This window comes from Xiphophorus maculatus, chromosome 23 (genome assembly GCF_002775205.1).
Source record: "Xiphophorus maculatus strain JP 163 A chromosome 23, X_maculatus-5.0-male, whole genome shotgun sequence".
Lineage (NCBI taxonomy): Eukaryota > Metazoa > Chordata > Actinopteri > Cyprinodontiformes > Poeciliidae > Xiphophorus > Xiphophorus maculatus.
The window spans coordinates 17,819,845-17,834,858 of record NC_036465.1 but is presented as its reverse complement, the minus strand read 5'-3'; the positions used below and the strand labels follow the sequence as shown (position 1 = coordinate 17,834,858).

At 39.5% G+C, this 15,014-nt stretch overlaps 1 protein-coding gene across 2 annotated transcripts; it reads right to left on the bottom strand.

Moving 5' to 3' along the window:
• Window positions 1-295: 295 nt before the first annotated feature.
• LOC102233723 (macrophage colony-stimulating factor 1 receptor 1-like) lies at window positions 296-13,770 on the bottom strand. 2 transcript variants are annotated; one of them, XM_023328392.1, is made up of 22 exons: window positions 13,609-13,770; window positions 13,301-13,373; window positions 11,791-12,075; window positions 11,417-11,704; window positions 11,184-11,320; window positions 10,940-11,105; window positions 10,659-10,860; window positions 10,221-10,336; window positions 9,091-9,202; window positions 8,787-8,986; window positions 8,613-8,704; window positions 8,376-8,502; window positions 7,864-7,968; window positions 7,641-7,751; window positions 7,369-7,531; window positions 7,207-7,289; window positions 7,017-7,120; window positions 6,567-6,689; window positions 4,451-4,562; window positions 4,262-4,361; window positions 3,245-3,356; window positions 296-1,716 (listed from the first exon to the last, which is right to left on the bottom strand). In XM_023328392.1, exons 2-22 carry the CDS (start codon window positions 13,353-13,355, stop codon window positions 1,570-1,572), a joined length of 2,940 nt encoding a protein of 979 aa, XP_023184160.1. In that variant the 5' UTR covers window positions 13,356-13,373; window positions 13,609-13,770; the 3' UTR covers window positions 296-1,569. The 2 variants fall into 2 exon arrangements, with proteins under 2 accessions (XP_023184160.1, XP_005795359.2); XM_005795302.3 differs by having other exon boundaries at window positions 13,301-13,370; window positions 13,609-13,769.
• Between the last annotated feature and the right edge of the window lie 1,244 nt (window positions 13,771-15,014).

The following is a 15,014-nucleotide window of genomic DNA, read 5'->3' as shown; positions in this document are numbered from 1 at the left end:
GTAAAGCAAAATAAGCAAATGGTTGGTACTTTAAAGTCTGAAAATGGTAAAAAAAAAAAAAACAACAACCTAGAACATCATTTAGATTTTTAGATACATCTATTAATACAATTTCAGAGTTTGGCAATATTCAGGGTTATTGTGGGAAACATTTCAGATGAAATTCAGATTGGCTCAAATCCAACTGAAAAGAGGAAGTGGGGAGAGAGGAAGACAGAGGCCACAAAGTTTCTGTTTGCACAGGAAATCAAAAACACAAACTGCAAAGTTCTTCTGAGGTTTACCAACACTGAAGTAGAAGCTGGACTTTTATTGGTAAGATTTTTTTCAACAACTGCATCTGCACTGATTTAAACAAAAACACACTGAAATACCGATGTGCTACAATCTACAACATTTCAGTGAAAATAAAGATATCTTAAGTTTGTCTCAGATATATACAGTATGAGACATCTCATTCAGACGCAAACACGTACAAAATGCCTGACATTGCACACATTTTCTGTCTGTATCGCTCACATAGCTTATAAATCATTCTAAAAATCATCACAGTTGGCAGTGTAGGCTGGCTGCTACATACAGACATTAGTGAAACGTTTTTTATCCAAACATTCATCTAATGCCAGGAAATGAAAAGATCCAGTTGTCACGTACAAAATGTACATAAAAAAAACGATAACAAGAAGTTCACATTGTCAGACATGAAAGGCCCAGAATAGATCCACAGATTCTCTCTGCTACTAAACTACGCTGAACACCGCTAAATTAATTAAAGTGAAGCAGAACAATCACATGTTACTAACCACTGGCGAGCATTGTAAATGTGTCGTAAGAGATAGAGCCATGACCGAGGCACAGAGAAAACAACATGGTCCTTCTTTTGCCTTGTCATTTCAGTTGCTTTACCGCGTACAGCTTAGGAAAGGACATATTTTTTCACCTTCACCTAAAGAGCGAGAAGAGAAATTGACTAACTTTGAGAAAATCATAAATCAAGCTGTTTTAGTCCAGTGTTTGCAGTTATTATTGCACATGCAGTACACGCAAGCTCATATTGCACGTGGTGGCAATAAAACCAATAAAAGGAAGTGATCCTGCTGATTTCAACCTCCACAAAATCAAGACTGTCTTCTTGCTACAGTAAACAATGTAATAAAGACGACGTACAGCAGATAACCGATAAAATAAACATATTATGTAAGACAAAGACCGATGAACAGTCCACCAGTGGCGATGTTTTCAATAGAATAACAGCTCTGGAAACTTGGATGCTTGTTGACATGATTCCTCCCTTCGTGTCTGCAGTCGAGGTTAGAATTGGCAGTTTCTAGTCATGGTCTGCACAGAAGCGAGTCACATGCTTCGCTGCAGCCGGCCGTCTGTCTGGCGAACAGGCACAGCGGAGCAGAAAATAGCTGAGAGGGTAACAGTCTGCAGTGCCGCAAAAAAAAAAAAAAAAGACTCAGCCTTGAGCTGCAGCAATCTATAGTTTTTTTTAATCATTATATTATTTTTTTTAATGGTCTGTGATAATTTTTTTTTACAAATGTATTGTTGTTTGGGACTCTTTCAACAAAACTGATAGTTGTTTGTCTTCATCAGAGGCTGCTCCTCTTCTTCGTGGTCACAAGACTGGTCACAGGGGCCATCATGACACTTCGGCTTGTCATATGCATCAGCCTCTGTGACCTCCTGCTGCATATTCTGGTAGATTACCTGAGGAAGGAAGCATTTAATGGTTTGATAGGTGCAACATATTTTATTTAAAATACATCTGCTGATTCCATGTTTCGTCTGTGACAGAGACCTTTCTTAGATTGTGACGTCCTCCAGTCTAATTTAATTCCTCTTCTGGTTCTCAAACTATGATGCAAAAGTACCAACAGTGGATCTTAATCTGCTTTTTGTGGTACTGAGACAAACTGGACAAACCCAACTAACCTAAAAGATGACCGCTTTAGGCACATTGATCTGTGCCTCCAGCAGATGCTTTCAGTGGAGCAGATTTTAAGAGCACCTGCCAGATTTCTTCCAATTTTACTTCTTTGATATTTAAAGGGTTCAGACAATCAAACTGATCTCAAACATCAAAGATAACCAGAGCAAATACAAAACACATTTTCAAAATTATAGTACTTATTCAAGGAAGAAAACTGTCCAAACCAACTGTACCTATGTAGAAACATAATCCATTTTTAAATCTAATAACTAATTGTGTATGGTGGCCATAGAGGCTATCAGGGATTTACATCGCTATGGAAATAGTTTAAACACATGCTTCATTGTTAATTGTTTAAGTAAGACATACTGGAGAGGTTTTGGAGTCCTATAGCTTTAGAAAAGGATGCAGTGCCTGTTGAGATTATAAGCCTACTGTGTGCTGCCAAACAATAGATACATGATATAGTAGTGATCTGATCAGGGCATAGATAGTTTATGATTTAACAACTTATATTTTCACAAAGGTTGGTTTGGATGGTTGTTTGCTCTTAATGAATGAAACCATCATTAAATACACATTTAGTATTTTCTGTTTATCTTTGAAATTTTATTTGAAACTTAATCTAGAAACTTTAGTTGTTGAATTGAATTGTTCAAGTGTTGCAAAATCTGTGAAGGAAACAAAACCATGTGATGCTCCAGACCAAATGTGTTTACTTTAATTTCATTTTCACAGAGACGAAAAAGTTTGCTCCTTAGCCTAATTGATTTGTTTCTTTTTAAAGGACAAACAGAGGATATTTGTAAAGGGGACATTGTGCATATGTAAAGATTTAGAGAGACTCAAATGATCGGAATGTAAATAAATTGCTTGTTTCTCCAGGTATCACTGAATTTCAAACGCCAAGCAGCAATTTTTGAGGTTTGGGTTGGTAGGAAACAAACTACTATCTTTCCTTTTAGGGATTCTGGGTCTCCTTGAGGGTCTCCTTGTTTTTTTTTTTTCATTTTTAAAATTCCAAAACTTCCTTCAAACATATAGCACAAATGAATAAGAACATTCCCAGTCTAACTCTTGTTATATTATCAGTTTAAAATTACAGTTTGATGGTATTTGGACCATTTGTATATAGGTAAGTGATACTTGATGAAAAAGATTTGTGAACTGCTAATGTAATCAATTAGGCTAAAGAGCAAGCGCCTTTGCCTCTGTGAAAATTAAGTTAAAGTAAACACGTTTGGTCTGGAGCATCACATGGTTTCACAGATTTGATCAATCCTGCCTGGAATCACACTAACTCACCTGCTCCTCCTCGAGATGGCCCCCCAGTAGCTTTTCTATCATTTGTCTAATTTTGCTAAAGGTCGGACGCTTTGTGGGTTCCAGATTCCAGCACATTTTCATGATGGCGTACCTGGAACAGAACAGAAAGAGGCATCTCAGTGTGGCACAAGCTAAACTATGAAACCAACTCAGGCAACACTCGGCGAGGCCAGTGAAGGTAGTGACACAGTTCAATAAGAGAGGCTTGTTCATAAGAATCACTGGCCCACAAATCCCATTTTGAGGCTGTGAAATAGCAAGTTACACGGCTTCCTGGCACTGCGATCATGTGGCTAACAGGCAGAACCGAGGCCTGACTCACAACAGGACAACAGATGATCAGGCCCTGACTCTGATTCAGTCCCTTCCATTTCCACAGCTCAGCGATTCCGACTTGTGTGACGACGGTGCTAAATTGGTGTACATGGATGTTGCGGCCCCTCCAGCCCCGGGACACAGAGCAGTAAGCCTTTAGTTTTTCACTCCTTCACTTTGCAGTCTAAGCTCACTGAATTTGAGAATGAGTGAAGTAAAACCCGACATAATGGAAGTGTTTCATCTGGCTATCTCCTGTGTCAGTTATTTCAGATATGAGACAGGCCCGAGGTCATCAGACTGGAAAGAAAAAGCCTCTTTGTTTGGCTGCGATAAACATTTGCACAGCTGGCTGCTTTGTCTGTGTGTACTCGACTTAGAATTAATGATCAATATTAATTTTATCATTTTAAAGTCACTTGCATGTTATTTCATCAGTTACATGCAAGCCAGGAACAAAATACTATTATCACTGCTCATGCACCGATGAGCTGAGTGCTGGGAGGCAAATATCATGTCTGAGTTAATTGTAAAAACCCTGCTGATAGTCACCTGATGCCCCACTCAATCCCATCTGATAATGAGGTAATGCTGAGCAGAGCTTTATCATTGGAAATTGTAAAAGCGGGGCTGAGCCGGTTTCTATAAGCAGAATCCTGCAGACAAGGTGCAAGAGCTTACATTTCTAGTGGAGCAAAGTCAGGCTGGGACATCTGATAGCCGCGCTTCACCATCTTGTAGAACCTGGTGTCCACAGCCATGCTGGGATATGGACTCTGGCCTGAAAGAAAAGCCAAAATGTTTGCCGCGTTTGCAGGTGCATCATGACTGGAAAGGTGAATACAAGGTAAACTCTGAGATTATTCCTACCTAAAGAGAAGATCTCCCATAAGAGGATGCCGTAGGACCAGACGTCACTCTGCACAGTGTAGACACAGTCAAAGATGCTCTCTGGGGCCATCCACTTCACAGGCAGACGGGCCTTCACACACACACACAACAATATGTTAAATCAAACAACTCAGAATGAATAAAGTAATGGCTCTTACAAGTGAAAACAGATATGTAAAGACACAAACACTTTTTTTTTGTCTGACATGACAAAACTTGTCTGATTTCAGATAATGTAGAAATACAGCTGTTTTCATTTGTTAAATTCCAGAATAATGAGATATTATGTCACTTTCTTCCAATTCAGCAGTTTATAAAGATTGGTGTAACAATGTAGTGACTTTGTAAGTTTCAGATTAATTTGCAAACTTTAAAACAACATGAGAATGTATAGCCCTTATACTATTCTGGAAGGAGACAAGTTCTGAGTCCTAGAGATGAGCATGTTTTGGAGTGAAATGTAAATATCAACCACAAATAAAAAGCCACTTTGAAGATGCTGGCGAAAGCCAATGTCATTATCCACATGGGCTGAAAACCCACTCAGTGATAAAGAAGGCATTACTCTAAAAGCCACACAGAACGCTAGAAGACAGTTCATAAATGTCCTCAGGAACAAACACCTCAATTTTTAGACACATGAAATGTGATGAAACTTGAAGACAGACATCATAGACATGTTTGTGTATGATGACAAACATGAACACGTGGAGTCAAAGTCAAAGATCTGACTCTGTTCCATCAGTTCTGTCAGAAAAAATGGGCCAAATTTCTAGAAAGCTATCTTAAGAAGCGTGTGAACAAACATGCAAAACATTTGACTCAAGTCATACACTTTAAGAGTTATTGAACACTAGGGAAATGTATGGTAACTTCTGAGGATAAAAGTAAAAAAATCTCAGATTTTTTTTTTTTTAATAAAAATTATTTGGTAATCCTGAGTGACCATTAACAGGGGATCTTCTATAAGGCTTTATTAGCTCTAGTGGCCTTTATTCGAGAGCGGTCATACAGGAAGTGGGCAATGAGAGGGGAGAAGACATGTGGCAAATCTCATCAGACCAGGACTCGAATCTGTGATGGCCGGATCGAGAACTGAGGTTCCTGCACCAACACAGCACCAACACACAGGAGCTGTTTTGTCTGATTTAATGTTAGTAAGACAGAAAAGGGTTTGAGTCACTTGTGGGTCATAATAAATGTCTAGTGATATAATTAAATACATGTTAAATGCTAAAAATATCTGTTAACATTTCAGTTTGCACAATTTATTTAGGAACTCAAGAACTGTAGTGAAGTTTTTTTTGACCCAATCTAAAAATAGTAACTTACTGGATCTTATTTAAAAGAGCGAATCCTACTTTAATTAATGATCACCACAGAACTTTTGGGAAAGCCAGATATTAAATAAATATCTCTAAGATCTTTGATAAAATTAAGATTAGCTTATTTCAGCAATTTCTTTAGTCTGCTAGTTACCATAAATGACATTTTTATAAATGTTTAGTACATCTCAACTAATGTTTCCAGGAAAGGTTGGCCTCATTTATTCATAATTCAGTGTTGTCACCTTAATTGTACTTGTTTTTTTACTCAAAGTTTATAAAATTTACTATTTACTGTTATTTTATATGATACTTTTTTACTATAAGTCTTTCAGGAACTCTTTACAAGTTGCTTCACACTGCTGGTAAGCTGCCTGGAATGAAACTACTTTCTATTGTTTTTGTCTGTCCTGAAATAAATCAGGTATTTAAAAAAAATAAATAAAAAATGAACAGTCATCTTATGAAAACTAATATTTAGCCAAGACTGGTATGTCTGCTAAGCTGTGGACTGCAAAATCAACTCTATAAAGTATAATATGCCGACAGGAAGTACTCAAAAGTCATTCTTGATTCAATGTGTTGAAATGAAAATAAAACTGGATAAATGTGTTAGACAACATTACGCAAAGACATTTTTGTTTGAGCATTTTGGTGAAAGGTGTGACACCATCGGACTTTTGCATTTTTCCTTAACGTTATCATAATGTGAGACTCACTGCATGGGACAAGGTTAGGTAGGGTTACGGTTAATCAAAGTTAGCACTTACGTTGCCCTTCACAACATAGTTGGAGTCATTCATGATGTCTCGGGCCAAGCCAAAGTCACAAATCTTTGCCTCTCTGCGGCTGGTCAGGAGGACGTTCCTGGCAGCAACGTCTCTGTGGATACACTGAAGAAAAACAAAGCCACACAGTTTGTGTCCTGTTATAATGTCTTGCAACATAAAAAGCAATCAGTTTAGTGTGGTTCCTTAATATAGCAGCAATTGTACGATGAAAAGCTTCAAACTATTATCAGTAAATGGACATAAGAAATGCAAAGAGGGAAATTCCCACTCTTAACACCCAGTGAATAATTTCACAGGCTTCCTTTTAAAGTGGAACTGTCATCAGTGGAAGCGCCTTCGCTAGTGTCTGTGACCCTGTTCAGGAAGGGAAACGAAGCTGCTCCTATTAATATTTTACAGAAGTGTCTCCTAAATTTTCTATATTCTTACATTTTTAGCAGCAAGAAAGTCAAGGCCCTGCGCGACTTGAAGGGAGAATCTCAGCAGGTCGTCAATGTCCAGTGGCCAGTCACCAGTCTCCTCGCAGTCTGATTCTGAACGAGAATCAGAGAAAGGTAATGTTTAGTGAGTTGTTCTCTCTATGCTATTGTTTGGATACAATCTCTGGAGCTGCTTGTACCTCGAGATTGTTCTGTATTTGGCAGCTGACTGGGTCTCATCTCCAAGTAGCTGCTTGAGGCGAAGCTTGAGATCCCGCTGTCACTGTGAATCAATTATCAGGATAAGTGGGTTTTTCTTTAAATTCATTATATGCTATTAGGTCCCGTGTTTGGTGACGAACCTTCTGACAAACTGCTTCTGAATGCAAATATTTTTATAATCATTCGAGCTCTCGTCGATCTCGGGAATATTCATGAAGAAGTTTACAAAAGTTTCTGCTTTCTGGCGAAGGAAGTTCAGTAGGTCACCGAGGCTGCAGTACTCAGTGATCACAAGCACTGGTCCTGGAGAGGAAACATAGTTTAAAAGGGTTTTCATGCAATTTACTTTGTAACACTTGATTTTCCATGGATTCAACAAAGTTTCATAAGCATTTTGTTTGTGCCGTCTGACCTCCATAAGTGCAGGCCCCAAGCAGATTGACTATGTGTTTGTGATGCCCCAGGTGACTTAGGATCTTCAGCTCAGACATCAGAGCCTCCCTCTCATCTGAATGGGCGCTGGCTGCAGACAAACAGTACGGGCCATAAAATAAAAAACAATTTTTTGTGGTATTTAACCTTTATAGAGGTTTACTTGGAGTAAAATATCCTGTTTCTGATAAAGCAGATCTCACCTTTTAACATTTTCACAGCCACACGCATGACATTGTCCTCCTTCCCCAGACCGTAAGCCGTTGCTTCAACAACTTTTCCAAATGCACCCGCACCCAAAATCTTTCCTGTTAAGCGACAAAGCACACAGGCGGATCATTTCTAATCCTTCTTGCTGTGTTATTCATGGTTCTACATCATTCATTTTTATTAAGATCCAATAACTATCTTTATTTATAGCCATCCTACTGCTAAAGGTTATGTTGGGTGTTTCAGATGATTATTTTTTCTGAGTCTGGTTCTGCTGAAAGTTCTTGTTAAAAGGGAGTCATTCCTCTCTACTGTCACCATATGCTTACTCAAGTGAATGACTCAATGTAATCAGTTGAGCTGCTTTTTTGTAGTGGCCCAATGTAGACATTTGTTCTAACTTGCTGATTTATCAATACACTTATTTCAAGTGAATTGAGTTAAATCTAATCAAAGATAAACATTTATGATTATGTGTTCAAATAAAAATAGGCACTTAGGTAACCTAGTTTTAGCTTGTCTCTTGGAAACTCCCATTTCTCGTTGTATGGCAGCTGTGTGGGATCGATGAAAGTGTAATTGTTGCCATCCCTTGCTTCTATGATCTTCCAACGGATTTCGTAGCGGGGTTTCTGCAAATTAAAGTCAGAAAACACCTCTTCAGTTCAATTAAATCTGTAAACTTTCCCATAGTCCATAATTCAGGATGAAAACCAATCACCATATGGAGCTTTCAATGTACCTGCTTGTATTTGTATAACAGGATGGCCAACAGCACCAGGAGGATTGCTAGAATTCCTGCAGCTCCACTCAGGGTTGTCGTAAAGAGCTTGTCTGTCCGATTAGAGAACAAACAAACAAAGTGAGAAACTGTGATTGCAATCTGTAAGATCTAGAAGAAAAGTCACATCCTCACCAGACACTTCCATGGCAAGTGTGTCTCTGCTCACACCAACAAGGTTGAAGGCTACACACTCCACCGTCATCCTCTGGCTGGACGGTCCAACCGTGAGGACACTCTCCACCTCCACAGCTCCGTACTCTTCCCTCTGGACTTCCACTGTGGGAGCCTGGAGAGGGATGGCCAGCTGCAACCCTGATGTATTTTCATTACACCTATGCCACAGTGAGAAAACAATGAAACATGAAGAATCTCAATGTCAATCTCAATTAGGACAAACTTAGTGACAACTTATTAGTTATTGTCAGGTTGTACTCACGTGGGTCGTATCCCCAGACACTGATACCAGATGATCCTCGGAGCCGGATAGCCAAACGAGGTACAAGTCAAAGTAGTTATATTTTCCCATCTGACCACTGCATTAGGTCTCTCTGGCATTAGTTAAATGGAGAGACAAAAAAAAAACACTGCAGTTTTACACATTGACTTTAAAGTGAACCCTTAGAGGAATAGTGGAGACAATAAAAAATTCAAAGTAGTTTAGTGAGATTCTAAGTTACATTTGAAAGTTCTTGCAGCGGTTTTCTTAGATCCTAAATTACTTTAGTGAGATGCAATAAATGTTTTCCAAGCTTTTGAGTTACGCTCGTGGCATTTCACTATGGTGCATTGGTTGACACTTTTGCCTTGCAGCAAAGTGTCATGGGTTCAAGTCCTGGCCTTGCCTTTGAGTGTGCTCTCTGTGCATGGATGAGTTCTCTCAGAGTACACCAGTCTTATCCCATGATCAACAAACATGACTGTGAGGTTAATTGGTCTTTCTGAACTGCCCTCTGGACTGAGTGTGCACATGGATAGGTCTATATGTTTTCCTATAATGGACTGGCCTGAAAGGAAAATTGGGAGTAGACATTTGGAGGATGGAAGATCCTGAGTGTGAGATCTCACAAAATATTTAGCAAAATCAAATCCTTAGCTTCCCAACCCCACTATGAACAAGGGTGTTAGAAAATGGATGGATGGATGGAAATCCTTAGATATTTTTCTTAAGATCCTCCAATAATTTTATGATATTCCACAAATTCTTGTAGGATTTTAACTTATCTGAGATCTCCACATCATTCTGACAAGAAATACAATGACATTGATTTATATTCCTTGTCATTTGCAGATAGTCTTTGCACACTGCCAGCTCCACTGTTTACACCTCCCAGTGGTATTGCTGCCGTTGCCTGCTGTTATGCAATTTTAGACATTTTTACTGGACCTCACAAGTCCTTTGATTTTTAAAACCTTTGCAGGATCTCCTAAATGTACTTTTTAAAACAAAATTATTCAGCGTCACTTGCAGGGTTCAATAACTTTAAGATCTGTTAGGGAGTCAAGGACATATTTTTGCAATCAAAAAAACAAAAAAAAACAGAGTTTACTTTAATTTGTGTCACTTACGATACATTTGAACTTGAAATGAGATGGATGCATCGGTCAAGTCACTCTTTGCATGGAAAGTATATTGTCCTTGCTCCTGTATGTTCATTCTCTTCACCTGCAGAGTTGCGAGGTATCTAACACAGAACAAAAACAAAACAACATAAAAAGATATTTTAACTGAAAAACAGAAACACTTTTAGAGTAAGAAGAAGTGACTAATTCTGCGGTTTGTATTCAGACAGTTCCTATGTATCACTCCTTCGTAAGTCCACATTTTAAAAACAGAACTTTGTTCTTCCCTTTAAAAGTTTTTTTGACCCGAGTGGAGACATGATGACCTACATGTTCCTGGTCAAATTTACACAAAAATGCACTGACAGCATTTCAGTACAATTTCCTCTTCTGCAGTACTATCTAGCAATTGGACAAAGCTCCTTTTATCTCCAGGCTTTGCACCTGTTGTTGTATCGGATGAACTTGTGCTCCTGTGTAGATGTGTTGGGCGGTGTCGGAGTCAGCCATCCATGCTCTGTTATATGAGGGTAGGCTTCAATGAGCAAGCTGAGCTCAAGGTCTTCTCCCTCTTTCACCACAACAGAAAGACCCTTGAGGGTCAGTTTTGGTGAGAGCTGGGGCAGCAGCCTGATGTAGGGTTTATCTGAAGAAAGTTCAGAAAATCAGCAACTTTGTGCATAATAAAGGTGAAACATAGGAGATGAAGCTGTTTTGTTTCTTACCCACAACCAGCAGGTATGTAGTTGTACTGTTCACTCCGGCTTCGTTAGTTCCAATGCAGGAGATGTTTCCAGTGTCTGCAAGGTCCACAGCAGAGATTGTCAGGATGCTCTGGATGTCTAGACGATTTTCTCCATTTGAGCGAACTGTCTCTTCTACTGTTGGGTTCTAAAACGAGAAACACAAATCTGAGCCAAAATCCAGATAAATGCTTCAGACAAGATTTCAAGGACGCCTCCCACTGACCGATTTGGTGATGTATTTCCATGTGACGTTGTAGTTGAAGTTTGGATTGTGTGTTGTGCAGCGAATCTTAATTTCTTCCCCAACTATCCGTACATATTCATCTGTCTCCAAGAAGACATATGGAGGGAAGCGAAGCTCTACAGCAAAAAATAATAATAAGAAGAATACATTTGTTAGTGCTTGGCATTTAGAAGGTTTTAGTCAATCAGTTTTGCATGGCCAAGTAATCTCACTCTGAATGACGTTGATGGAAAAGGCCTTGGAGGTCCGCTCCGCCCCATTAACCATGGCGGTGCAGACGTAGTCAGCGTTGAAGCTCGGGTGGAGGCTGTGGATGAGGATGCCACGATGCCTGTCCACAGTGAAGTTCATTCCGGGTGGCACAGTGGTGCCGTTGTCCATGCGGAGGCCCAGATCGGTGGCTGAGGGGTCTGTTAGCAGGCAGGGCAGTAGGAAGTTCTCACCCTCCTTAATCACCACACGCAGAGATGTGCTGCTTGTCCAAAACACTCGCTGTGGGTCTGAAATGGGGATCAAAATGCATGTAATCAGCCTTAAAAACTACTGTAACACAATCATGCAACAATTCTCAGCTGATCTCACTCACCTTTCACATACACATGCAGTGAGGAGGTCAGATTATTGAAATCGGGATTAGCAGTGTAGAAGCACTTGTACGTTCCAGTGAATTCTGCCGAGGAGCGTTCCACCTTGAAGATGCGAACGTTCCCGTTGCCCCTGGATACATAACGCTTGTGTTTGGGCAGCCTGGGTTGCCAGTTTACAGGTCTGTTGCCTTCACACCTCAGATCCAAAGGCCTCCCAGCCTTAACCACCACCTCGGGGCCCGTCACCACCTTGGAATTGACTTTGATTATCGGCTTCCATTCCACTGTTTTAGCAAAATAACATATTTTTCTTTAGATCACTCAATCAAGCTTTAGTAACTTTTTTTAGTTTGTTCATTCCATTGTCTGATCAATGAGACAGAGTTAACTTGGAATATAACCTCCTTTCTGCTAAATTCTCACTTCTGTTTTACATAGTCTGGGAACCAATAAATAGAATGGATTCAGGAACTGTTCCTGGTATTAACGCCTGCGTCTTCAACAAGCAAAGAACACAAGAAGCACATTTAAGGAATTCATACATTAAATGAAAGCCTAACAGCTATATTTAGAGAATTGTGAGCCAGTAAGTGTTAGAAGAGACCATGCTGAATTAATTACTTCTGTCTTTAAGAACAAGCATGTCTTGGACTTCAATATTAACAGTCAAGTATTATGAATCTAAAGAGGGCTCATTTTAGAAAGACTAAGTCACTTCTATTCTGGATTTTTCTTTCAGTGTCCGTACTTTCAGTATGGTGACAAAAGTTTCCCTTTAGAACGCTGTGTTATGAATCTGGAAGGAGAACTGAGATTCCAAGTTCAGCATTTCTCTATTCACCACAATATTTCTCACAGTAACTGGGATTCAAATGTTGTTTCATGGCAATCAGCAGTTCTGTGCTTATTTTACGTGTCTGTAAACAGCTGCCTCTCCATCCCTTTTGTTTAAGTGAGTGAACTTTTCATCCAAGCTGAAAATAACCCCAATTAGATCTCATGAAGTGATCCAAGAGCAAGCAAAGCTAATCCATTCAGCTCCCTTTCAGACCAAAATTAGAGGATTTCACATGTTCAAATTTAAATACTTTAATCTGCAAAATAATATCTGGTGGGTGATAACCATTTATACCAGTCAAAGCTGTGTTGAAATGCAGCAGGGAAAAAAGAGAAACAATGTAAAGAATGGCCCCACAAACAACTCATGATGTTTTTGTCAATTGTTCTGCTCATTAGACACAGCATTGTGTACAATTTCTACAAACCACGAGCGAATGCAAAAAAGGTTCTCATAGAAAAGTCTATTATTTTGCATTTTATAAAGTTGTGGAAGCAAATTAACATGTTCAATCTGGATTTGACTAACTGGATAACAGTTTCATGCATTAATCTGCAATATCAAACCAGTGCCACTTAAATTGCCAAATTTAAATTGTGGAATACACACCAAAGCTTCAGCAGACAGGAACAGAAATAGGACAGCAAAAAGTAGCATTTGTCCCGTCTTACCTGAAGCTGCAGAGGCCACAAGCGCCAGCAACAGTGTGAGATAGGATTGCATCATGGACAAACTCCAGACCTGCTGGTTAAAAAGTGACACTGGCTGCTAAATAGTCCACATTTAACTTATTCAAAGAGAAAGATGAAGAATTCAGAAAACTGTCTAGGAAGTTAGATAATCACTGCATCCCTTCTTTTACTTCTCTTTTCTAACCACTCCGAGAAGCTTTGTTACTTAGAAAGCATTTTATAACTTAGCAAATTGAAAAAGCTAAATTTGACATTATTGAATGTTAGTTTATGTGAAATATTCTCACCTCTAGATGTCTTCAGCTTGAAGGAGGGATGGAATAAGTTCCCTGGGTTTTGGAAGTTCCCAGCATCCAAGCACGGACATAAGAGTCCCTTCCTCCCTCTTCCTTTGTCTGTGCCCTTATTCCTCCTTTCTGCTTGTTTACAGTCACACAGCAAACATCAGTGAGTGAGGGCTGGAGGGTGGAGGGAACTGTGCATGTGTCAAGGAGAAGGCGGTCCAACTTATCATGCTTGACAAATTAATGAGGCATTTCAAATTTGATAGAGAGAGGCCCAGTAAAGACAGCTGTAGAGGTGGGACTTTTCATCTGTATCAGTGCTAAACAGTGGATACAAGGCTGTTTTGCCTGGTAGTGAATGGGCAGATATGATTGGGTCAGATTTCAGACTCTTAAAACATTTAGAAAATGATCCTGTAGAAAATTCTATTCAATGAAATTTACGTGATGCTAATTCACAACAACGCCCATCTCAATGCAAGTTGAATCTACAGAAGGCTATTTTCAACTTGAATCAAATTCAGTCCAAACTGTAGTCAAATATATCCAGCACAATTTAATCTTATAGTTGGATTTATACAAATTATATTCAGTCCAATCTATTCTGAACTGTCAAACAATAAACTCAAATAGACAACCAAGAATGCCAAACAATCTATAATGCGATACTGAAGAGGTGAGTCAGCCATGACATCCAGAGCCTCCAGCCCCTTTCTACTTGTACTCTTTCTGCTTCCTTCCTGGGGAGGATTTTAACCATCACCAGCATCCCCCCACTTCATACCAACTCCAGGCTGAGTCATAAAAACGTGTACTAGGTCTTGCTCAGTGGCAATTAAAAGTCCTTCTCAGTTGCCTTTCCAAATTCCTTTTAGACTTGTGTTGCCTCAGCAACCAGAAAAGTGTGGTCTTTCTCTCCATCAAATAACTATCCATTGCTTCATGAGTGCCCAAGGACTCCTGAAGACTAAAAGTTTATTTAGTTCTCAGTCCTTCCATCATTGCTGGTGTCCATCAATAGGTTCTGTAGCTGTGGTTGTGACAGGCAACAATGTTTTGATACTGGAAATTGGATCTGCAAAAAAGATTCCAAATGTGGTTCACCTGGACTCCCCATTGCCTACTACTGAGGGGGTCATATGAGTCTGCTTCTCTGGTCTACATGTGTTTTAAGGATCTGGAGAAAGGGTACAACCTTGAGCCCTAAGACATTTTATGAGAGATTCTTTGGGAATATGGGGTATCTGGATGGCATTTAAGGGTTAGCCAATCCTTGTATGCTCAAAGCAAGAGCTATGTCTGCATTCTCAGCACAAAATGGAGCCTGATTCAAGTGCATTCATTGGTGCTGCTCCTTATTGTCACTAGTTCTGTTTGTGTTGTTCATGGAAATAATTTCAAGGCTCAGA